This window comes from Ammospiza nelsoni, chromosome 1 (genome assembly GCF_027579445.1).
Source record: "Ammospiza nelsoni isolate bAmmNel1 chromosome 1, bAmmNel1.pri, whole genome shotgun sequence".
In the NCBI taxonomy this organism is placed as follows: Eukaryota; Metazoa; Chordata; class Aves; order Passeriformes; family Passerellidae; genus Ammospiza; species Ammospiza nelsoni.
The window spans coordinates 37,670,987-37,696,659 of NC_080633.1; the positions used below are offsets into that span (position 1 = coordinate 37,670,987).

The 25,673-nt window shown below is 38.6% G+C and overlaps 2 protein-coding genes across 4 annotated transcripts in view; one reads left to right on the plus strand and one right to left on the minus strand.

The window, feature by feature from the left end:
• The first annotated feature begins 5,424 nt into the window (after positions 1 to 5,424).
• RAB5A (RAB5A, member RAS oncogene family) lies at positions 5,425 to 25,001 on the plus strand. 3 transcript variants are annotated; one of them, XM_059484366.1, is made up of 6 exons: positions 5,425 to 5,803; positions 11,343 to 11,595; positions 14,910 to 15,061; positions 16,120 to 16,242; positions 18,041 to 18,134; positions 20,496 to 25,001. In XM_059484366.1, the coding sequence occupies exons 2-6, from the start codon at positions 11,433 to 11,435 to the stop codon at positions 20,609 to 20,611; spliced, it is 648 nt and encodes a 215-aa protein (XP_059340349.1). In that variant the 5' UTR covers positions 5,425 to 5,803; positions 11,343 to 11,432; the 3' UTR covers positions 20,612 to 25,001. The 3 variants fall into 3 exon arrangements, with proteins under 3 accessions (XP_059340349.1, XP_059340340.1, XP_059340357.1); XM_059484357.1 differs by having other exon boundaries at positions 5,427 to 5,680; XM_059484374.1 differs by lacking the exon at positions 5,425 to 5,803 and adding an exon at positions 6,080 to 6,243.
• PP2D1 (protein phosphatase 2C like domain containing 1) overlaps positions 6,460 to 25,673 on the minus strand; it is a 29,629-nt gene continuing 10,415 nt past the window's right edge. The window contains 1 exon segment of the mRNA XM_059493263.1: positions 6,460 to 6,902. Coding sequence (XP_059349246.1) covers positions 6,811 to 6,902 — 92 coding nt within the window. The 3' untranslated portion in view covers positions 6,460 to 6,810.

Genomic DNA, 25,673 nt, shown 5'->3' on the forward strand with positions numbered 1-25,673 from the left:
AACTAAGGCCCGGCCGCAGAGGTCGCACATTCCTTACACGGACTGTTAAATCTTGGAAAACCTACCAGCTTTCAGACAGGTGGGTTGACTCCTGAGTCTGAAATGAGGTCTTACATGGTCAAAAGTTTGATCAAATTTTCAGTCTTTATTACTGTAATAAAAAATACTGCCCCTTTCACAAGTGTTGTCACATGCTATTAAAATATTGGGGCTGTTCCTCTGGAGAAAACTGCAGCTCACCTACCCACAGCTTGGAGGTGGGTGAGAGAAGCCACCCAGCACTACCCCATGTATCAGACACGTGAGTGCTCTCACTGTTTGTCTTAAATGAGTCAACACCTCGTATATCTAACCCACTGTATTTGCCTTTTAGAAACAGCTGTGGATTATTTCAGAAAAGCAGCATGGGTAAGACTGAACAAGTTTCACCGCTGTTTAACAGACCCTCAGTTCTTACAAAGACTTATTCTCAGATGACATGTAGCAAACCATCCTATTCTTCCCAGCAAAATCTCTCAATTTAATCACATCCTGCTCCATTCTCTATAGTCCTTCAATGGCAAAGCCAATCTTAGATAAATATACAGACCTGAACCGTAATTAATCAAACATTACCAGGTGTCACCATTTTATTCTCTGTTCTAACATTTGTTTGGTATGATGAGTGATGCTAAGTTAAAACTAAATTTCTTTTCTACAAATGGAAGGTGAGAAGCTCAGCCAGCCACTGCTGTTTAATGATGTGCTCCAGCTGTCCAAGTCACCCGCAGTACTTGTCAGTGAACTCCATGAACTTCCAGCACATACAAATGTATCTTGGTGTTCACCAGGCAAGAAGCATCATGTATAGCATCAACTATGATCTAGCTGTGGCAATGCTGGTGCCCTTTTTTAAAAGATATTATGTGTTTTTCTGCTGTAGATGTGGCTGCACCACACCCCTAGTATGGAACATCCATGTCCACTTGGGAACTAAAAAAGCTCTTGTAAAGTCTTAGTGGGTTCAGTTCTTTTCACATGTCAGTCATATTTGTTGTTGCTTGAAGTTTAGAGTTTTCCTGCAAAACAAAGCAATATTTTTGGTAGTTTAATAAATAAATAAAATGATTGGTTATGTCTTGCCTTGTGACCCATTCATCTGTAAGGTTAAATTTCTATCTAGGAAAGTTGACAGAAGGGAGAACTATTTATAGAGAGGAAGTGCTAGCAAAGTACAGTAATGTAAAAATTAGATGGTAATAGGGCACAGGAAACTGGGATTTTTTTTAATCCCAGGATAAAATTCAGGAAATGGAATTTTTGTCCTAGTGTTTGTTGTATTTCTAGATGGTTCTCTACCTGTGCTCAAGGTTGTATCATTTTTATACAGTCTGTGCATTGCTGATTTATTTTTACCTTATTTTTTTCCCCAGTAGGTGGCCACACTTGCTAATTGAAACCATCCACTCAGCCCGATGGAGTGGGTTGTGTCAAAGGCATAAAAATAGGACTTGGACATGTAAGAAGAGTGCCTATTGCAGAAACAAGTAGAGCAGAAGTCTTTTTTTTTTTTTTTTTTGCCTCTCTGTGCTTCTTTCCTTTTTTCACAGAAACGTGGGTCCCTATAAATCAATTTGAAACCTACTGACAATACATTCTTTCCTATAATTCCTCTCATTCTGGAACCAGTGTCATATCCATTCTTTCTATTACTGAAAGTTATTTTGGCCACAGAAAGAGTATTTGTGGAGTGGTAAGGACCTGTAATTTTAAAGGTAAGATGATGAATTAAGAAAAAACAATTGAACTCAATTTTAGGGAAAAAAGGATTAAAACTTTCTTTACTTCAGCATGAATTTGTCATCTCCTATGTCAAAGGTAGAATCTCTAGAGAAAACTATTTGGAAAAAGTTGAAAATTTTCCATTCCACAGCAGCACTTTTTTTCCTCAACAGTACTTGACATTTCACTAGTTTCTGACATCCAATTCCCACAACCTAATGCCTTTTTCTGTCTTGATTAGGCTAAAACAGGAATGGAAACTGTCCAAAACCCTGCATTTTACTTTCTTTATGAAGTGCAAGCGCCCCATGTTCTGCAACACAGCTCTCACTCTGACTATGGTGCTGGCACAGACTGGAGCCAAAGCACTTAAGTTTGTATTTTCCTGAAGGTCTGTGAAGGCCAGAGAACTCAGTGTAAAACACTCAGAATGTTGTGAAATGTCTTAATTGTGTCAGCCATGCTGATACATTTTGCTGTTACTGCCTGGTTGCTTTCATGGTTTTTTATTCAGTTCATTTATGGATAGGAAATTACTGTTTTCTATGCACAGCACACTTTCTGTGTGTTATGGTATGACCAAGCCAATGTAGGTACATAGAAAATGTACACAAGTAGAGATAGGAGACAGAAAAAAAGAATGTTATAGCAAAAAAAAAAAAAAAAAATTGGGAAGTTCAAGCACAATAAAGAGATTGTGCACATTCTCTAAAGTCAACTTCCACTTATTATTACCCATCTAACATTAGATTGAAACACAAAAAGGCTGAGCAGAACATAATATTAAAACTCTACAGAGAAAAGCTAAAATAGATGGAATGCCACCTGGTGAAACGCACTAATATAAATTTGTTAATATCACCCAGCAGTTTCACTTTTGGTATATGATCCACGATGAAACAAAACATGAAAACATGACCACTGGTAGGGGCTATCTGTGTGATTTCAGAGCTTTTCTTTCCCTTCTTTTTGTACAGACTACAACAGAAGAAAATTGTCTTCACCACTAGAACTCACAGAGACTTGTCAAGCCTGAAATACAGAAAAACAGTGAATACAGGAACTTGGTAATTCGATTACTGCCACATTCTCTCGTGCCTCTATTTCACACATTCACAGTGAACCCTCCGTGTTTGCTGTCCCACTCTGTCAGCCTCAACCAGCTGTGAACAATTTGGGCATTTCACAAAGCAAGAGAGATGTGCTACAGCTCTGCCTTGCACTCAGAGAGTTAAGTTAGCCAGCAGGAGCCTCCTGCATATGAAACAGGCTACCTAACAGCAACTATACAATGTGAATAGAGTTCCTGCATCAAAAATTCCATTTAGGCTTGAACTTCAGATACATCTGTTAATCTGAAAGATTATGTCAATTTTATGAAGTATTTATTAATATCAGAAGCATAGATAATGATCCTTACATATGGAATAGTATGGTTCTTTATTAGATAAGATTAAGTGAAACACAAAATGTCACATATGACGTGTTAAATCTCTAAATTGAATTTAGTTCAAGTAATTCTAAATTGTGAAAATTCTAAAGATCTGATGTAATATTTTTCCACATAAACTGTTCATGTGTGTACTGTGTCTTACTGAGGTGGAGTTAATTTTCTTCATAGCAACCTGAATAGTGCTGTGTTGTGCATTTGTGATTAAACTACTGTTGATAACACAGAAATACTTCAGCTACTGCTGAGCTGTGCTTGAACAGGGTGAGGACTTTCTCTTTTTCCCCACTTTGTCATTAGCCCAACCTAGGGAGAAATGCTGCTGATGGTCCAGAAAGATGGGAGTGGAATACAGCCAGGACAGCCGACCCAAACTGATCAAAGGGATATTCCATCTCACACAGCGTTATGCTCAGCAATAGAAAATGGAGGTACACAAAGGAGATGTCTTGCAAGTTGGCTGCTGCTTGGAGACTGCCTGACACTGGCCTGTTTATGGGAGGTAGCCAGTGATTTCCCCTGTATTGCCTTTTCGCTTCCACTTTCCTTCATCTATTACAGTCTTTATCTTAGCCCACAAGTTCTCCTGCTTTTGTTCTTCCTGTTATGTTCTCTGTCTTGCTGCAGGGAGGTGAGCGAGTGAGTGAGTGAGTGAGTGAGCAGCTGCCAGGTTGAATGGATGCTGTCTGGTGCTCCAATGCATGCCTGTCAGGTGTGTAGTAAAACACATTTGGTTATCAGGAATCTGCTGTTTGCTCAGGAAATTCTGCAATCCAGTTGAACATATTGAGACCAGTCAGAGGGTTATGGCAAATAAGTAGTGTATTAATGATTTAAAGGACAACTCTTACAATTAGAAGACTCACAGCTCAAGTAAGTTTGTATACTTTACTTACACAAACATGTTTCTCTGGAGCTAGTCTGGCATTCTACATCACTGATGAATGCAGACTATTTTCCTTTTTTTGAAGTTACATATTGGCCTACATATTCACAAAGCACTTATGTAAGTGATCAACTTAATAAAGCAGAAAGGGGAAATTGTTTTTTTAATCTTCATCAGTTCTTCTTTTCCATACACTTTTCCATTGGTACCAATTTGGTCTCAGAGTAACAATCTGTTTTCACTCCATTCACTTCATTATGTTCAAGTATTGATAAGTCATACTAAGGAAGGGGAAAGTAGCATAACACTGACCACAGGCTTTATATAACTTGACTTTTGCTTCATTTAAATATATATGGTAGAAATACAAAATGTATTTTGAGAATGCAACTACATCAACTTGATTATTTCCTGTGACGGAGTATCCAAACAATCTTCATTAAATTGTACCAATTACTAAATACCATTATTGATACACTTACTTAATGTCTTACCAGTTTGTTTGTTTCTTTCTTTCAAATGCCAACTCTTAGACCTTGTTGAAGCTGCTATACTGAAGAAACACTTATCATGATTGTTCTGTTTCCGCTGCAACCCACTTACAGCCTGTGGCCAACTGGCCTTTATCCTGCTCTCACGCAAGGCCATGCTTTGTGCTATGAAGCAATCGAGACTTGTTCTGGCCTTTATCAGTGGCTGTTCAAAAAAGGCAAATTCCCGATGGCAATTCAGGGTTTCCCATGTAGTTCCTCCTTTCAATTCATTTGACTAATACCTTTGAAACTGGTTCTTTTAAAGGATTAAACCAGGGCTCGTCTGCGTGTGCAATGCCCAGCTCCCATCCCTAGCTCCTCAGAGGCCTCCTCAGGCTGCAATGCAGTCCCTAGAGGACTGGCAGAGAATCACGGAATAGTTTGGGGTGGGAGGGACCTTAAAGATCATCCAGTCCCAAGTCCCCTTGCCTTGAGCAGGGATACCTCCTACTACAGCAGGTTGCTCGGAGCCCCACCCAGCCTGGCCGTGAACACTGTCAGGGATGGGGCATCCTGAATTTCCCTGAGCAACCCATCCCAGTGCCGCACCACCCCCACCGTAAATGGAAGATGGAAGACGCGCGGGTCGCTCGCAGGGAGTGTTCCCCCGGGCGCAGGGGAGAAGCGGGAGGCAGGGAACAAACACCCTGCAGCCGAGAGCGGCTCGGCCGCGGTGGGAGCGGCCGGCAGGGAGGGGAGGGAGCGGGAACAAAAGGAGGAGGAGAAAAGGTGGAAAAGAAAGGGAGCCACGTGACGGCCGGCGCGGGCGAACCGGAAGGGCACGGGGCGTGCGGGCGTGACGTGACGGCGGCGGAAGTGCGTGTTGTGTGTGTGTGAGTGTGTTTTGGTCGGGGCAGAGGCGGCGGCGGAAGTCGGCGGCGGGGCTGGGTGAGGCACGGCTGCGCCCCCGCCCCTCGCCCCCACCGAGGAGCCGCCTCCCCTCTTACCCCTCCTCCGCCCACCCTGCCCCGGCGCGCCCGCCAACCCCGAGTGACCGACGGACGGACAGACAGCGCTGCGCCGCCGCCCCGGCTCCCCCACCCCGGCCAGGTGAGGAGGCGGTGGCGGCGCGGGGGGGTCCCGGCGGCGGCGGGACGCGCCTTGTCCGCGCTCCTGGCGGCGGCCGCTCCCCCGGCGCCGCGGGAGCGTCGTGCCGCGGCACGGGCGGCCGAGGTGGGCAGCGCGGCGTGCGGGGAGGGGACGCTGCTCTCTCCTTTCCCGGCTCAAAATGGCGCCCCCGGTTTTCCCACTTCCCCTTATTCCTGTGCCTGGAAGGGAGCCGCGGGGGAGGGGAGGTGGCGGCGGGGGTTGGAGGGGCCGGGCCCCGGAGAGCGGGGATCCTCCCCTGCGTGCGGGCGCTCCCGCGGAGAGGTATCGCCGCCCGGGGCCGGCCGGGAGGGCTGTGCCCCGCGAGGTGCTTGTGAGATATGGAAGGGGCGGCTGGGTGATGGGTCCCTCGCTTTCCCTTTCGCTTGCGTCTGGAAGAAGCACGGTGAACTAGGTGGGAAGTAAAATGCTCCCGACAATGCGTCGCCATCGGGGGGATCGCGACAGGCCTAGTGTGCTGGGTATCTTCTGCATCGCACGGAATTGGAGCTAGACACAAAGCTGGGGTAGGGTAGAGGAACAAACCTAAGCTTTTTGTGTTTTAGAGGAGAGCTGAATTGCATAAGAACTATCAAAATCTTCCAAACAGGGCCATGAAAGGCTGTTCTCTCGGCATTTTTAATGATTTTTTTTTTCTACCTTACACCTTTTTCAGAGCTTGGGGGTGGCAATGAGAGGCTAAACAGCTATTTAAGCAGCAGAAATTAATCAGTTTCTTTCATGTAACGTTCAGGCAAAGTAAAAATCAAGGATTTTTAATTTTTTTTTCCAGTTTTATAGTGTCTCTTCAGAGTTACAGTCATGCTTACCTACAGATTGCATGTAGGTATTGTTCTTCCATAATGGGAAATTTGGAAAAGGTAGATGTTGGCTGAAGTGAGGTGGCTAGAGACAATGGTATTGTAGTCATCACTTACATTTCCTGTTTGATAAACCAGTTTATCTGAAAGCAATTGGTACCATTCATCATTCGGATGAGCTTATGAGGTGGCTATTACCTTTAATTGTAGGGCTATGATTTTTTTGCAGCAACTGTGTTGATTCACTTGTTTAACTTACAGTCTCATTATGTTTCAATATGGCTTACACATGATGATCATTTTGCTGGTTATCTCTGTCACTGTCTTGAACACTGCAGTCAGCTGCCACACTAATTCTGATGAACCTGGAAGGAAAATTGAGTTAGTAGGAGTGGCTAATATATAAGCCTTCATAGTTACTGCCTTTTAAAACGTTCAAGAAAGTCCAGTATCAAGAAATTTCAAGTAGATAATAGTTGCAGCCTTAGCATTGTATGCTTTGTGTCCATTAATGCAGCATACAAAAGTTCATTAGTAAGAAACAGTGTTGTTTGCTGTGAGATATAAAAGTGGTGGAATGTTCCAGTTTTAAATTTATCGGGAATTTTTTTGTGTGGCCTTTCTATTTGATAATACACTTAATCACATTAATTGTAGGAACAGTGCTCACTGTCTTAATCTCTTCAGTAGGCTGGCTTTTGTCGCCAATGTTACTTTGATACTTCTGTATTAGCTGTATTGTAGTTGAAAATAGTCCAGTGCTTATGCTTACATGACTGAATTATGCCATTAAATTGAGAGTTTGTAGGTATTGGCTGGGGCTATCGGTATTTTCTACACAGTCTCAGGCATAATAAGATTTGTGTTTGATCTGTTAAAATACTTAGGACCCTTTCATAAATAAAACTCAAGACTGTCCAACAGCATACAGATTTCTCTTGTGGAGTGAGGAGAATACCCAGCATCCAGTAAATTAGTTGGTGGGATTTCCAGGAGTACTTGGCTAATAATATACTCCAGGCTTTGTGTTCTGGCATTTCAGCATGGATCTGCTCTGACATGGGGGGGAATATTCAGGAGAAGAGTGCAAGTTCCTACTTAGCAGAGTGACATATGTATTTGTACTGCCCAAGACTGCAAAGTGGAGTTTTTAAGTTAAACTCGACAAAAGTAAGAAAATCTCCCTCATTTCCATCCATGTGAAGCCATCCGTCTCAAAAAATTTTATAGTATTGTCTTAGCAGATTTTTATAATAGTAGGTCACTTCTGTAACTCCCATATGTATCAGTTTAAGAGCTTGTTTCAAGTCAAGCAGTTATGTTCTTGCCTTCGTGTAGCTGAATGAAAATGTCTTACCCAGGTTTTCTTTCTTTACATATTCCAAACTTATTGATTACATTGCATACAAAATTGGAAGAGGAGGAGAAAGGGAGCCATATCAGTGGATTTTTTCCCAGGAAATTTTCACCAGATCTGGGTTTGCAGTGTATGTGTAGGGTATTGAGTGTACTATTCCTCCTGGGTTCTGCAGGTTTGTATTTTACTGATGAATTAAGAAATAGTAGAATGAATGTGACCTGAGACTTGGAGTGTGCACGGGGGACTGTAGCATTGAAATCTACTTCTGAGTCTTGGTGGGGCACTATGTGCTCAGCTCACAGATGTGAAAAGACCAGGCCAAAACCATTCTGCAGTGGCTGTGTCAAACTGCAGTACTGCTTCTCTTCACATCAAGCAGGTACTTCTCTTGTTTTTGTGTAAATATGCTGCCATGTTGTGAACTTCAGCTACCGAGTTCTGGCATCATCTGAAACCTGAAAAGATGATGATTTCCATATACACTGATAGAAGGTGTTAGTGACTTTTTTAATATGTCACAATCATCTGGATGTGCTCTATCATCAGGTTTTCAGTCTTGCATTTTCTTTTATCCTGAGCTGTTGAAAAGTGGGTGGTATGACTAGTAGGATTCATTATTAATTTATTAGGTGTATTGATGTGACTGTTGAATGAATGAGGTTTGCAGTATGTTTCTTAGATGGCCTTCCTGTCAGGTGCTGTGGTCTATCAGCTTGAGAGCTGGTTGTCTTTGTACATGATATCTGACTGTCTAGAATGATTTCAGAGGAGGGATGCTGTAAGAATGTAAACTTTGAAGGTCTCTGATAACTACAGCTTCTGTAGCTTGGACTTCTATAAAATAAAACTAAATATTCTTCTTGACAACCTGTGTCACCTTTGTAGTTTTGAAGTAGTTTTGCCAGGGGTAGTAGTTACTGTTTCATGAGTGCTAAAACTCTGAAATAACTACCAGCCATAAATGCTCAGGTGAAATTGATAAATATTATGCAAGTTAAATGTTCTTTTTTCATACCTCATTTTGCTCTCAATATGGGAAACAACAAGCAAAAACATCAGTCATAGGGAGTAACCTGTGCAGTGACTTGATTTCCTCACTGTGTGTCATCTAGAAGTCACTTGCTCCCAGGAGTACCAAGTCACACAGTCATTGGATGCTGTCCTTATGTTTTTATGAATGCTGCAGTCTGGAAGAATATGGGACATATTAAGATTAAAGGGTTTTAAATTATTTCATGGTTGTCCAAACACACTGGAATGCTACAGCAAACAGATGGGTTTTTTTCCGTTTTAAAACAAAAATAACTTAATTGTCTTCATTACTTTTCCAGAGAAAAAGATAAACAAATGGCTGACAGTATTCTGAACCACCTATATTTTGGTTATGCCTTGCTGCATTCTCTATTGTAGTACAATTAGGGAGAGATTAACTGTTGTCACTGATCCATTTTTATCCAAATCACTCCACAACTTCTGAAGCATATTTCCACATCATGGAGGGGGGAAGAGTCTTGCCTGAGAGCCAACACACTAGTAGTGCAAAATCATTTTATGGTGTAAGGATGAAAGGTCTGATATTTTTAAAATAACTGGATCCATTCCCATATTCTGAAATACTACCAAAATTAGTTTAATGAATAAGAGTTTTAGTATGGAATTAATCTGGTAGTTAATACAAACGATGGTAAGATTTGCAGGGGCTTTTTTGTTTCATTCTTTCACTGTGGAATACTTCCACATGTTTCCAATAATATACAGCTAAAAGGTAATACTTGATAGATTATGTTGCACAACTGAAATTTTTAAAATATGTAATTTTTTTAGTGTAATGTAATAGTGAAATGGAACACCAAGTCAGGACAGAATGCCAAGTTGTTATATTCTACCTCAAAGAAAGGCAGTTATTTTGAGAGAGATGAGAAAAGGAGGAACATGAACAAATAAGTGTCTCTAAGATGCTGAAAATATTTTTTAAAACCTGTGTTCTGGATACAATTGGAAATAAAGTATCTGTTTTTCAGCTGTTACATTTTTCCATAAATAATGCTAAGATTTTTGTTCTCATTTATTCCATGAATATTAGCTTGTAAGGGAGTGTCTTACTGAAGGGTAGGATTATGCTGAAACACTTTCCAGGAAAGAAGGTTCTTCAGGACTTGGGTTGAGGGAAGGGGAGAGTCAGGAAGGAGAAGGGAGGCTTGGCATCTGAGCTAGGCCTGTAGCAAAATGGAATGCTCAAGTGCCTGATCTGTGTTTGAAACAGGAAGGTGGTTAAAGAATACTGCTTGGTTTGAAATGTAGTTGCTTTATCACAAGGAATGAAGAACAGGAAGTAATTTGAAAGTATTATGTTTGCTTACTTTTTTTCAACACATGAATTTATGCCATTTTTTGCATTAGGAGCACATACTCCAACCTAACTCACATCCTAGATGTTAGAAAAGCTGTATCCCTGCAAAGTGTGCTTAATTCAAATAAATTATCAGCTGGAGCAGGACAAAATTATGAGCTAATTTTGAGAGGTCTTTTGTTTTGTATCTACTGTTAAGTGTGTAAAAGCATAAATATCAGGGTCAGAAGTGGTACCAGCAGAGTCTAAAGTCTTTCCTTTCTATATGAATAAGTACTGTGGGTGGGGTTAATTTAAGCAGCTGGAAAGAAGAGTAAGCAGACTAAGCAATACACTGTTCATACTTGTCCTTACCAAAATCTGTTGTTTATACTGATCTAGGACACGTGTAAGTATTGGAAATAGAAATTTATCATCATATGGTAGTTGTCTGGTAGTTTGTGCAAAGTGGCCTGAAATTCTTACTGGTCAATTGGTTTTCATATGGAAGGCTTCACTTTTGCTTCTCAGTACAGTTGTTAATTAGAGAGGATATTAATGGTTTGCGTGTGAAGATCTGTACTTTTATGTAAGCAAATTGTGTTTGATAGGTGGGATAGAAGTGAATTGATGAGCTACACTTGCTAAGAGGCTGCTGTGGTGTTTTGAGTTTTCCCAAATTGCTCAGTTTTTTAGCATCCTTGAGCAGTGCTGACTTTGGAATATTGGTTAGCAATAGTTTAATTATGAAAAGTTATTCCTGCTTGTCATTTGTTATTTTACTGACAATTTGAAAGTCTAAACCTGTTGTGTTATACATCAGTCCTGATTTGTTAAGAAGTAACAGGAGCCTGAGGTCTTGCAAAAAGCAGCATAATTGTATTTTAATGTGCTAATTTGAAGCTTTGATGGGAAGACTAGGTGTTGAAGATAACTGGTTCATGTATCATAAATTCTGGCTATAGTTGACAACTTACAAATGATGATACCTGTAGTCTGGACTGCTGGATTTGGTAAACACTAGGTGAAGTTATGCATAATACATTGCATTAGCGAATGAGACTTGTCTTACTTGGTTTGTAAATCTAATGCACCCACTGTCTTTTCACAAAATAGGTTGTTACTGGCAGAAGAATCAGGATTCAGATCTCAGTGGAACTTGCTTTCAAAAGCTGTTGAAACAAAGGACTGCTTTCTAATTTGGACATGGCTAATCGAGGAGCGACAAGGCCCAACGGGCCAAATGCTGGAAATAAAATTTGCCAATTTAAACTAGTACTTTTAGGAGAGTCTGCAGTTGGCAAATCAAGTTTGGTGCTTCGTTTTGTAAAAGGACAGTTTCATGAATTTCAAGAAAGTACAATTGGAGGTGAGAAAATTACCCTGTTAATTGCTTTCATGTTATGTGTTTATATTGTCCTTGCCCTTGAAAGCCTTTAATGTAATGGCACTTCTGGAGTGATCCTTGACAGCAAGGCTCAAACCCGTGTCAGTAATTGAGAACTATAACTTTGAGTTAAACATAAAGATCCTTTTCAAATGGAGGTAGTAAAGGTGTCTTGAACGGCATAGTTTTGAAACCTGGGCTAAATGTTACATTTTGTTTGTAAGTGGGTGTGTGGCTCTTTTAATTGTGCTGCATGCTTAATGCATAAAATAACTGCTTAGTAAGAATTGTGAGCTTAGTTTCTATGAAAAAAACCCAAGCATTGCATCTTGCATAAAACTTGTGTTTGTCACTTAGGCATTCTGACTTTGATTTTGGAGAACTTGCTACATCTTTGGATATATTTCTGTGTTAGCAATCACAGAATTTATTGTGCTGTTTTTCCATTTTGTGACTTCAAACAAAACAGGTGCTGGCTACCAGAATTTTTTAAAAATCTGTTTAGCTTTAAACAGCTTTTATCACACTCTGTCCCTTGGCAGATTTCTTAAGTTATATTGTGTTTTGGAGTTACTTGTGCTTTGAGCTGTATTCCTCCTCGGATAGATTTAAATGTATCCTAAAACTACCTAACAGCATACAGACTTTAAAAAGTTTGGATTTGGTGAATTGGTAAATACTCTTCAGTAGCTGCTGTTGCAGCTTGCATGAGTCAGCCTGTTCCATTGTAATATTTATGTGAAGGCCTTTCAGTGGTCTGTATGTGTCTTCACACACCAACAGTTGTTGAAATGTAAAAACGCTGGAAAGCTTACAAAATAAATGCAAGCTGAATTTCATTGCATTCTTCTTTTGCCCTATTTCTAGCTGTTACATGTGTTTATTTTTTCTATCTGTCAGCATAAATAGACAACCACATATTTTCTGCTTTAGCAATCTTGCTAGTGCACACTTTTGGCTTAGTGCATTTTATCGTGGCTTGAGGATAGATGTTGGTATGAAAGTTTCTGTATGCTCTGATAAACAGCTGTGTGGTAATACAGAGAACTTTCTCAAAGATGTGTTCTGAATTAACTTTCCAATATCACCAAGGTCTTTAGTTTAGAAAAACAGTTAAAATTTAAGTAAAATTCATTGTTCCATTTCCATGATCTCAAAATTCATTTAACCTCTGTTTAGTTTTTTCTTGTTTTTATGTTTGGAATAGCCCAAACCCGGTTACACTGATCAAAATCTAAGCAAAGGTTAAACAAGAGCCTAAGTTCAAGTTCAGATATATAAAGTTTAGTGTAATCTGTGTTAACTTGTGCTTCTTCTATATCAAATAGAAACAAGGAAATGCTATATAATACAGCTGAGAGCTATTACATGCAGCAATGTTGGGATTCAGAAAAGTTTTCTATAGAGAAAGCTGTCTAACTCTGTGGCTTGTAGTTGCCTAAGGCATAATTTTCTTTGTATACAGAAGGGCCTTTTAACAAAGAGAGGCTTATGTGCATTGTGAATCTGGATAAAAACATCTGAAAGGGAGTGCAGAGAAAGACAGACATGTTGGATGGTGGTGGTGTGGTTTTGCCACTTCAGACTAGTGTAGCAAGGCCCGTTAGTTGCTTAAGACAAAAGTATGGCTGTTAAAGATGATAGACTTTCAGATAATTAACAGATGATTAATTGTCAATTTACTATGGTCTTGGCAAGGTCGAAGAAAGTTATCTTTTTATGCAGAAATTAACTGTTATTTTAAAGTGGTTGAAATGTTACTTTTTACAAAAACAAGAGGATTACAAAAAATAAACCTCTTGTTTAATTCTCTTTCCAAGTACATACCTTCATTTACGCAGTGTAGGTACATTTTTTTTTTTTTTTGTTAAGAGAATAAAGTCTGTGAGAACTTGAAAATCAGCTTGCTTAACATCTTGTCTCTGCCTTGGAGAAATATAATATTGAGCTGTTCTGGGGAGAAAGCCCTTAGTTTAGTGCAGGATGCATGGTGTTTTTCCACTCTGTTTTGGTTCTGGGCTGCTTAGGGAGCTGCCAAGTGGAGCCTGTTCTACCAGTGTTCAGATATGTAGCATTTAGAGAGATTTATGTTGATTTAACACTGGAACATCAAAGCTTTTACCTTCTCCAGCCTGCCTGCTCATCTGTGATGGATGCTAATACCCCTGAAGCAGGAGCACCTGATCTCTTAAGGAGTCAGCTTCTGGTCACGGTTTAACCCCAGCCAGCAGCTAAGTATCATGCAGCTGCTGCTTACAGCTGAGACAGGGACACTTCTGTATGCTAGTTACAATGTCCTTTACAGAGCAGGAGTGGCTTCATTTTGGTTTCTGTAATGAGATGGGTTGAAGGTTGGAGCAGTTTTGGAATGATTCATACACTCTCAGAGTATATAGGACAGGATGAAATCCCAGGTATGCAAGTGTTAGGGATCAGTGTCTCTTCATCCATTTGATTTAAATTGATCACAGTCCATGCCTAGTGATCAGAGCTCCTGCTTTAGCTAAGTAGTGGTCTTTCCTTAGTTTAGTTTTCAATATGGATTTCTGTGGGCACTCACCTCCATACTTCTGATTGTACCTTAATGTGAATGGAAAAATTTTACTAGTAGTAACTGTTTGAAGACTTGGAATGAGTTAGTATTTTCTCTAACTGGAAGACCATTATTTATGGTAATGCATTCAGCTGTAGTAGCAATGGCTACAAGTTTTCCTGAAACTACAGGCTGTTGAAATTGTGCTGAAATTAATTCTTGAGATCACTTGCTAAGTCAAAAATACAGCTGCTTTGAGAACAGGAACTTTAAAGAAGTGCCTCTTTCTTCCAGACCTGTTAGCTAAGGCAAAGGTGTTAGGAGCTGAAAATCACAGTTTTAAGATGCAAATCAAGTAATACAAATATGTAGAATTGAAAATATCTGAACTTTAGGATTATAGCATGATAAGATGCTGTTATTGGTACTCTAGTATCCATCCTGCTTCAACAGACCATATCTAGAAGCTTTTAGAGAAGGCTTATGGTTACTCAGATTCACATAATGAAAAAGGAAATTTTTTCCAATTTTTGCTTTCTTATGTCTAACTTGAGGAAAGTCCAGTTGTGTAAATAACTCCTCTGTGTTGATCAGAGTCAGACTGTCAGCATTTTGTTTGAATAGATAGTAAATAATGATTGCATCAAACCTGTTGTATTTTAATTGTAGGCTACAAATGTTTTGCATCTCTGTGAGCATAACTATATATGAATAGAGAGATACAAGCAAACTTCTGGTTTCACCACCTCTGTCTTTTTTGTAGCTGCTTTTCTAACCCAGACTGTATGTCTGGATGATACAACGGTAAAATTTGAAATTTGGGATACAGCTGGGCAAGAGCGGTACCACAGTTTAGCACCCATGTACTACAGAGGGGCACAAGCAGCTATAGTCGTATACGACATCACAAACGAGGTAAGTGCTGGAGCAGGGATGCACAAGGGGGGTTGGGGAGTTACCAGTCTTGCATTGATCTTTACATATTTTTTCCTGACTTGTGTAAATCAATTCATCATTTTGTAGAATCATAGAATGGTTTGGATGGGAAGAAGCCTTTAAAGGTCGTCTAGTCCGACACTCCTGCCATGGGCAGGGATGCCTTCTGCTGGACCAGATTGCTCATTTCATACTGCACTGTGTAATGTCAATTTGTGTCCAAACTTTTCTGGCTAAAAGACTGTTTCTAGAGTTGGGGTTTTGTTTGTTGTTAATTTTTTGGTTTGGGGGATTTTTTTGTTGTTGCGTTTTGGTTTGTTTGTTTGTTTTGGGGTGGTTTTTTTGTTAAAAAGAGGGAAAAGAAGATGAGAAATCCTCTTGTAAAAATGTTTCTAACCCACCCTTAAATCAGTTTATGGAGTTTGAGCTTTTATTCTCATCACATTGCTGGTGGCACCTTTATTTCTGATAATGCAGCCATTATTTTAATATAGTATTTTTGCAAATTTTGATTAAGGCTTGGAAAGGTAGCACAAGCTATTGAGACCAAAACCAAAGGTTATTAGATTTCTTTTTATTTGAACTTGGATGAGATAAGCTTCACTAGTTTCTGATAAAATTAGACTTAAAACCCAAGTCTCTCAAAAAAACCACAGAAATCATGTATCATAATGAACAGTCCTCAGTAAATAAAAAGTAATTTTGAGGCCTTCTCGATGTAGCTGTTCATACCCTTGAATCTCTTGGAGAAACTGAAATTCCTGTTTTCTCTCTTAATCACTTCTTTCTTTACTCTGTCTACACAAAGATCTTCCTACCTATTTACTTCAGCATTATCCCAGCTAAGCACAGTTGAGAACTGAGGTAGGAATGTTTCATTTTAAAAGCTCAGTTGGCAATTTGGAGTGTGCCTTTGGACTAAGGTAGCAGCCTTACATTGGCATTTTGTGCTCGAAGTGTAGATAACAGAGATGGGGATAATAGGTGAGTAAAAAAGGATGATAAAACTCAGTTGCATCATTTATAATCATTAACAGGAGTCCTTTGCCAGAGCGAAAAATTGGGTCAAAGAACTTCAGAGACAAGCAAGTCCTAACATTGTAATAGCTTTAGCAGGAAACAAAGCTGATCTAGCTAACAAAAGAGCTGTGGATTTCCAGGTATGTGCATAATTTTGTTCATAGAAATTGCATTTTGTTTGAACAGATAGTAAATAAACCTATGGGGAGCTTATATGCATAGCCTAGCTAGTTATTATGGAGGTCATGCTGTTAAATATAAATGTCAACTGAGACTAATTAAATTATACATGCTACCAAAAAACCTATTTCTGTACAAGTAATGTGGAGGAATAGGCTTTTTGGAATAATTAATTTGACTTTGAGGAATAATTAATTTATTTGCTTATCTTTAAGGCTAATTGAGTATCTGTTCTTTGATGTGACCTCTTTCTGTCTCCTACCCAAAATTGCCAGTAACTAGAGTTTCAGTGGATGAGATAGGAGCAACTTCTGTCTGGTTTGTCAGCCAGAGAATTTTGATTATCATGTGATACAAAGCTGATTGATGTGCCTAACTTGCTTAGGCTGTACTGTTAAAGCAGTGTTGAAATTTTAATTGAGTTTTTCCTGGCATTTCTTTTGGTTTAGTGATTACAGCTGTGCTCTCACTGGTGTATTTTATCTTCTAGAAAGTTTAATCAAGCCATCAGAAAATAGCCTTTAAACTGAATTAAACTAACAGCAGGTAGTTTTGGTCCATTCACGATTGACTGAATTTAAATTAAGATAGTATTTATTAGTCAGTAATTGATGGTTTTTAATCTGTGTTTGGGGTCACTGTTTGAGATACAGCTGCGTACAGTAATGAATCCTTTTGTAATAGAGAGTTGAATTAAAAGGTTAGCAGGTTTTCTGCCAGTTTTTTTAATTTTATACTTCTGTGACAGGTTACAGGCGGCTTGGGTGTTTTTTGAAAAATTGTGGTACTTAGCAAAAATTTCATACATGACTGCAGTCAATAAGGCAATCACATTTAACTAACAAAGTAGACCTTCCTGTACTATTTCTTGAACAATTACAGCCTTAATATTTTTCAAATGTTAGGGGGTTTGCTACTGTGTATTTGTGGGCTCCTTGTGGGCTTGACAGGCCTTTCTCATTGCAAATCAACTATTAGATTTCTAAGTATTTGTTAATGTGTTTTTTCAGATACAATTACATAGATCTTAGCAGGTGTCAATTATAGAGAGTCGTCGATTATTCTTATGATCATCAAAGGTGTTCTGTAGTTCAGCTTTTTCATGGATTTCTTATTGAATGCAAAGGCAGTTACATAATCATAAGAAGCTGCAGATTCTCAGCTGAACTGACTAATAAGAAGTGGCAGAAATAATATGGTTCTTAAGAGCAGTGTATCAGATTAAAATTCATACTGAAAAGGGAGGTAACATGGCAAATTACTGATTATTTGCTGTAATTGTGAATTTATGTCAGGATAATACAACTGTTCTGATCCATCTGCCTCAGTGGTTGAAAGATTTAGGATAGTTCACAGACTCCCTTTTTCCAGGGTAATAATGGACTTGCTGACATTTGATGGCACTTTTGAAGCCTATTTGGTCTTACTGTCAGAGGTTATATTCTGCACTGGGGTTATCTCTTTCATAAATATTTTCATTTATTATTTAGTTTTGTCTGAGATTTTTCCACCTGGATATTTTTAAGATTAGTGAGGATCTTTAAGATTCCACTTATAATTGTTTAACTCATTGGTGAAATTGTAACTTCTCCATAACTGGTGTATAAATTTGTGAGATGAGTGTTTCCACAAACTGTCTTTCTTTCAAAATGCTGTAGAGATTGGTTTTTTGTAGCAATTAAAAGTACAGTGTGTAGTGATTGTATGAGTTTACTTCATAAGAAAAAAATAGAAATGTATTCTTATTTTAACTTTCAGGAAGCACAGGCTTATGCAGATGACAACAGCCTATTGTTCATGGAGACATCTGCCAAGACATCTATGAACGTAAATGAAATATTCATGGCAATTGGTGAGTTTATGAACAAAATGAGAGCTTTAAAGGGAATGGTTTTCATGAGATTCAGACCATGGCAATCTTCCTAACCTAAGATCTTTGTATTTCAAGTAAATTATTTTAGGTATTGAAGTGTTCTTACTCCCTTTCATTTGTTTAATTTTATTTAAGCATCTATCTGAAATACAAAAGCTGTGCCGAAGACGGCAATGTGTGCTTAAATTCAGTGTCCAAGTCATAAGTATAGGACCCTGCATGTGAAAAGTAAATCTACTCATATATTTTTAATTTAACATAATCGTAGGGATTTCTGTAAAGATGCTAGCATGTAGTAGTAAGTATAAACCAAGAACTTTTGTGTTCCATTGATACCCAAAATTGTATTTAATTGTTAGTAGACTTATGAAAGTGGAGGAAAAAGAACTCATTTTTAGTCTGGCCACTAATCTATTTAGTAGTTATCTTAATTATAGTAGATTCTTTGATAGTGAGTAGTAGTAATGTATAGCATCAAATAACCTCACTCAATCTGTTTTGCATGTTGCACCTCTCTAACCTGCTTTTTGTGAAAAAACATCATTGATGTTAAATGTTTTTGAAAAGGTCTTAATCTTCTGCTCTCCAAGCCAGGAGAGCAGGAAGTAGTTTTTGGTGTCTTTCAAACTTCCAGCAGATGCAAATTAAATTATCAGCATAGCAACACTTTATAATAAGTGCTTGCTTCATATTAACTGTAAATAATTGAAAAAGGGGGATAGACACAGACACTTAACTGTCGGACAGGAAAGTATATTTTTGTCATAAATGTTCAAGATAGGCCTGCATTTAATTATACAGAAATGCTCAACTGTACTATTTGGGTGAAATATCAAGATTATGTTTAATAGTGCAGGTTGCTTCCTGTTAAAAAAAATCCCCAAAATCTCATTTTTAAAAAAAATTTGATATATCAACAATAATTCTTGCCTCCATATTTTAATGAAGCCTGTAAAGTAAATTTGAGGGAAAAAATGCCCAGTTAGTAACTGTGTGTTTTGTGTGCAATGTTTTTTGGCCGTGTGAAAATTTTACATCAGTGGGGTGAAATTCAGCTTTGTCGGTGCATCAGAACAAGATCTGTGCAGCAATAGACTCTGAATAGAAATTCTGATGAGGTTATGAGTATTGCATGTAATTTGGAATGGCCTGCAAAATATGGATGAAATTTTCAGGACCACATATAAATATGATCTTAAAGCTGAGAGAAAATGAAAAATGGGAATGTTGAAAGAATTGTTGGATGCAAGCTGCAGCTGCTTCTAAATTGACTGCTTCAGCACTCATTCAGAACTCCCAGTTAAAAAAATCCCAATGCTAATTCAGTTCTAGATACAGTTCTAGAATCCAAAACATTGCTCTGAAGACATTTTGCTATTGGTACATTCACCCTTTGTACTGGCTCAGCAGCTTAGTACCATGTGGATTCTTGGTTTTTACCACAGAACTGAAAGAACAGCCCAAGTTGGAGGAGATATCAGAGGATCCCTGTGGCCCACCCTTTTGCCCAGCACCCTGAGGTTATCTGGCACCACAACATGTTGATGTCTGCTCTGTGGTTTTTTTTTTTGGCTAGGTTTCATTCATTTTAGAAAAAGTTCTTTTAAAAACTGACAGAAGTAATTACTTTGGAGTGAAACAATTCAGCCAAACTATAGAACAAGGGTGGTTGTTGGGCCCTGGTAAGATAGGCCCATGGAAGTCCTTTTGTGTAGAACTTAGCAATTTTCTGATGGAGAGAAATCCAGGAGAAGCTACTGCTCAGAAGGGTGACAGCTTTCACCCTCATTTTTTGTGTTAAGACTGAGGGAACTTGGAGCTGCAAGGGCAACAAAGAAATTACCAGTCAATTGACTGATAAGAGCTGGAGGGAAAAGACAGCTTGAAAAAAAAAACCAGGAGTGGCTTGATCTGGTGTTGAGGGTCATTTTATATGTTGTCTGCAAACACTTACTTGGCTGGATATCTGGGAACTGTTTGACCCATTTCTGTCTGTGTTTTGTGCCTTTTCAATGTTTCTGTATCTTTTTGCACTAACATCCTGATCTTAAAGCTTGTTTTGTGTGGGTGGATTCCCACAAGAGCTGTCATTAACTGGCATAGCACACCTGTGCAGATACATTTTACTGTTCAGATTCCCAATGCAATTTCACTCCTGGAAATCATAAAGTAGCTAATCATTAAGAAGTGTCTTCACTTCTTTTATTACCAGTGCACCAAATCTAATCAGATTATACAGTGAGTACACTGATATGCCTATAATGTGTTGTTCTGTTTACTCAGGTGATTTAATCTTAGTAAAATCTCAGGTTTAACTCTTACTTCCTGTTCACCTTACAGCAAAAAAATTGCCCAAGAATGAACCACAGAATGCAGGAGCCAGCTCTGCCAGAGGAAGAGGAGTAGACCTTACTGAACCCACACAACCACCCAAGAGTCAATGTTGTAGTAACTAAAAGATCAGTTGCTTTAAACTGTTCTGAATATTCTTCTGCTTCCTAACTGTTAATAACCATGGAATTGGAGTGCTTAACCTGGTCCAGTACAGCTTCCAAACAGCGAAGAGACTTACAATAATAGTCAAGTTCATGATACAGAGTTTTCTTTTCACCTAAAATTTTAACATGCATGTATCCACCACTGGCTGTAATGTTTCAGCAATAGAGGAGAGATGGAGGTGGAATAAACTTCCTTCAGTTGAAAGGTTTTTAAAATCAGTTGTTATTATTAGAGGTGTAGAAGAACTACTTTCTGTGGACCTAATTGGCCAGTTCCTGTAGCCTCAATACTGATCACTGTTATAATAAATAGAATTGGGTCTTTTCATAATTCTCAATTGTGCTTTAAAACCTCCTTAGAAACAGGGTCTAAAAATTACTTAAACTTATTTGCAGTATTGATGCAACCAGTTTCTGCAGGTATCCATTGTTTAGTTATACATTCCATAGGTTAATAATTTTATTACAAATAATACTTGCATTAACAATTTTAAGAATCCTATGCTTGCCAGAAAGTGGAGTTTTAGTTGGTACACTGTATGTAAATTATATCAACCCAGTTAGTTATCTTAATGAATTAGTGATGAATCAAGTCTAACTTCATTTCTAATCTGTTCAGAGGGTACAGACCAGTAAATTCAACTCTACAACTTAGGATATGGGGGTTTTGTCCTCTACAAACTGTAAGAGCTCTTCAAGTAAAACCACAACAAACTCGGTGTCTGTGACTTCTTTCTTGTTTCTGATCATTGTTGGCCATTACAGTTTGTTTTTCCCCTAAGGAAAAAAAAAAATAGTGCACTAACGATTATGTACATCCAACTTGATTTTAAATTTGGATATTAATGTACTGTAAATAGGTACTCTTGCATTGTAGTCTACATTTGTTTAATACTTTCTGTAATATTTAAGAGTTGCTTAAAGGTATACAGAATGTACAGTTACTTAAAGCTAACTTTTTTCCTCTCTAATCAAAGGGGGTTCTGAGTTCTTCCTTTATGGCTAGAACAGTAATAAATGATGCTCCTGTATCTGTAACATAAGTACTGCTGTCTGTCAGTAATGAACTTCGCAACTTTGTTTTCCAAAGTACATTTTATTTTGATCAGTCCAGTATATTGCACTAATTCTTTTAGTTATTTTCATTATATGAAATCTACAAAGTGTGTCAGAAGAGATGAATTAGTCTATTTAAATGTTGAACTGATAGAAACTTACTTGTGCAGATTTTAAATTTGCAGTAATCTGGGTTTAGCAAGAAAAATGACAGTTCACCAGTGTTTAGTTTTATATTGAGGTGCTCAGGTTTGAATAAAGTGGTTTAAAAAAATTTTGATTACTGGTTCTTATTCAGAGTTTCAGGAGGTTTTACTGCATTTGTACAGTTCCAGACAAGATGTCTGATTCACTGTATGGGTCAGCATTTAAGATGCTTACAATAAATTCATGGCACAGCTAAATATAAGCTTGTCCTATATATATTGTGGCACTCCAGTTATCCTGTGATAAATCTTTAAATGTTGAGGTAATTGGGTATCTTATCGCATCCATTTAGAAGTATGATCAAAATAGTAATATTGTCTCTTGAACCTGGAGCTAATGCAGTCTTTGCCAGTTGTTCACAAGGTGACTTGTTGCATTGCAGTGTCTCTGAGCTGACTCTGTCTCCTCTGCAGCTTGTGATTTGCAGTTGATTTGGTACATTTTTGTGTCTTTTTCAAACTGTGGTGGTGGTTTAGAACCCAGTGGTGATGCAGTCTTTAGCAGTTCTTGACCAACATCACCTGCAGTTTGTCACAAAATGAATTGGAGTCCATTTTTTTCTGCCAGCTGTGTATTTGAGTCAGAATTAGATGGCATGGTTTTGTCTATTTTGAGGGCATTTTCATTGCTTTAGACCTTGATGCCAGCACATTCTCTTGCAGCTGTTTATAGCTGTGACTTGGACCTGTTGCACAGAAAGTGTTGGTTTCTTCTTGCTCTGAAGTCTCACTGTGGATGAAAACTTGGATAAAATTTTCTGTTGTCAAACTGAGTTCTTCAGAGTCACCTTGTGTGTTAGAATTGGAGCAGTGTATCTCTATTCTTTGAATTTACTTCATTGTTACTAAAAAGAGACAGTTCTGGATTAGGCTGATTTTTGTGGTCATTGGTTTCCTTATTAAGAATTCAATTTTTGCTATGCCTATAATTCTTCCTGGAACATTTTCACTGATTTTGTTTTGGGTTGCCTTTTGAGTCACTCTGAAAAATAGTTTGGTTGGAATAAAATAGCTGTATTCTATCTTGCAGATGATTAATAGTGTTTGAGTCAGTTAAGTTGTCTCCAGTGAGGGATACTAGATACTGACACACGGTGTCCTCTTTTGTTGAACAGCATTCATGCATTCTCAAGTAATGAGTGGATGTTAAGAGTTGGTGCGAGTACTTTAGGTAATCCAGAACCCCTCAAAGCCCATTAGAAGTCAAAATAAGAAACTGGCAAGTAACATTGATAGGGACAGATGCAGTATGAAGTACAGATATAACACGCATTCTTTTTACTGGAGCTCTGTGATGTCCAAGAGCCCTTGTAGTTCTCAGGTATCCCTCTACAAATCTGGTTTATTAGTGCTGATGTTTCCACCATTCTGAAGTGTTTTCTCTCACATTAGAAGTGCTGTGCTCTTGAGAAACCTGACTCCATTTTTACGTAAGACTGCACATACATCATCTGAAGTTTAAATAGTATTTATAGCACACTGGGTGTTTTAAAGATACTGCTGTTACAGTCTCAGCCTTTTGTTAAGGACTGGGAAGAAACCTGAGATCATAGTTAATAATCTACTTCACATGCAACAATATGTCCATCATTGAATCTGTTTCTGGTTTTACAGCAAAGTTGTCTGTGGATTTTCCCCTTCCATTCTTAGAAGACTGTTCTGGAATCTTCATCTCTTGACTGCGAATAAACTCTTATGAGGAGACGTAGGTGACATTTCATTCAGCTTAAAGTGCAGTCTAATATGAAAAATATGCACTCTAGTTTAAAAGCCAGTCAACGTGCAACTTCTCTATTTTTCTCAAATACTTTTTCTCCTATGAGAACATGTGCTTTTAAGTGTCTGAGCTCAGCAAGAAGTTTCAGCTCAGACTGTTTCTGGCAGCCTACAAATTCTAGTACTTGAAAATACTTTGGACATGATGTAGGATTTACTGTTTACTTACAGGATGCCTTAAATCTCTTGGTTGAGGCACCCAAGGGAGCAAGAATTCTTAGTCATTGTGGGAAGCTGAGAACTAATTTCTTGGCTTTAGTAGGAAGAGGTATTTTCCCTGTTCCTCAACGTTTCTGAAATCTGAGAATTAAAAGTGTTAGTAATTGCAGCACTGCAGGAGGCTGGTCATGTCAGATTTGAATGCAGAGCATAAAGGAAGGAGCTCTGAACCCAAGTGCTGTGTTGTTTGAGATCCTCTGTGGCTGCCCTGGGAGACCATTTCTTGTGTTAGGGGAGGTGTTCAGTTCCCTCCAATGTGTTGGCATAAGGGCAAAAGCAATGCTAGGCAGAAGGAACTTCCTTGGGATGTGGTGACTTTCTAGGCATGAAGCTGGCTGCAGTTTGTTCATTTATATTGTATTTTTAATATCATCTGGCTAGACTGGGGCCCAGACCTCTGGAAAGGGTGTATGAGTAGGCATTGCTTGCACACTAGTTGTGTTTCTTGGGGAGCATTGGCATCATCAAGTGTAGGAGACAGCTGTGTGTAGTCTGTGAAGGCAGATTTCTTCTGCCTTAAATCAGAAAGTGATTCAAAATACCAAACTGAAGGATGCACCTTTTTAATTACTTATAAATTTTAGATGCCTTAAGTTTTGCTCTGTATGTTTCCTTGTGCTTGTTTCCCCCTCCTTCCTCTGATTTCCATGGAGAGCTAGAAGAATGTGTAAAATATGCTTTAAACCCTTGGAGCAAGACCACCAACTGTAAGCCTGACCAAGGCCATAATATAACTCATGTGGAACAATCTGACTGCAAGAAAGAGTAAAATCCAGTCCCTTTTGGATGCAAGTCTCTTGTCTGCAAACCAGAGACAGGGCAAAAGAATCAACAAAACTTAGCTGACCTGTCAATGTGGGACTAAATGAAGAAGACAGCTCATGTTACCAGCTCCTGCTCCTTGTATCTGACCATCCTCTTTAATTGCTTACCTGGAGCTGAAGAAACATGTCTGTACTTCTGTAAGAATGCACTCCTTGGGGAAAAATGAAAGTTCATGTTGTGTGAATGCTTTCCTTTGATGTGGTACATTTGGTGGAAAATTAATTGTATTAGATTAAATAAACGTGTATTTAGCAGTGGTTCAGAAATGTGGACTTGAATCATAAAAGATTTAAAGTACCTCTGAAGAACTTCAAACCTTAACTTGTTAATAGAGCTTGAATTTGTTATCCTTAATTGCAGCCCGCATGAAACTCTGTCTGTGAGGAATGGATGAAGCTGGTAACCAGACCCAGAAGCAATTTTGGTAAAGAATTCACCCAGCCTCAGTTCTTGCCTTAATCAATCTCTTTGAAATAAAATGTATTTCCAATAAGGTGGAAACAAATTCCTCTGGAAACACTGCAGCCTTTTTTGTGAGTTAATGCTGTATTCCAGTAAAGGTGTGACTGCATTTCCTGAAAGAACAGCTGAGCTAGTGCTGAACTACCTGTTTTGATACCTGTACCAGTCAAGGTCACATAGCTGCAGAAAGCTTATTTGAAGTAAAGTACAGCTGTAGCAGCAAGTGTTGAAGAATGGAGGTGATGAGATATACCACAGTTACCTAGAGCAGTGTCAGTGCATGATAAAGTTGGTTTACAGTGTTTCTCAGGCTGGCAGATGACTGCAAGTTGTTGTTAAGGAAAAGTATTTTTTCAATATCTGGAATTGTTTTTTTCAAATGTAGAACTTTTTTTTTTTTTTTTTGTCTTGACCACAATGAAGTCTCTCAAATGGTTCTCCCTTTTTCTACTGATATTTGACCCTCTTCATTAATT

Coding starts and splice junctions, on each gene's coding strand:
- RAB5A (XM_059484366.1), top strand. CDS start 11,433: ATGGCTAATCGAGGAGCGACAAGGCCCAACGGGCCAAATGCTGGAAAT. Junction 15,062..16,119: donor TATACGACATCACAAACGAG/GTAAGTGCTGGA, acceptor AATCATTAACAG/GAGTCCTTTGCCAGAGCGAA. Junction 16,243..18,040: donor AAAGAGCTGTGGATTTCCAG/GTATGTGCATAA, acceptor TTTAACTTTCAG/GAAGCACAGGCTTATGCAGA.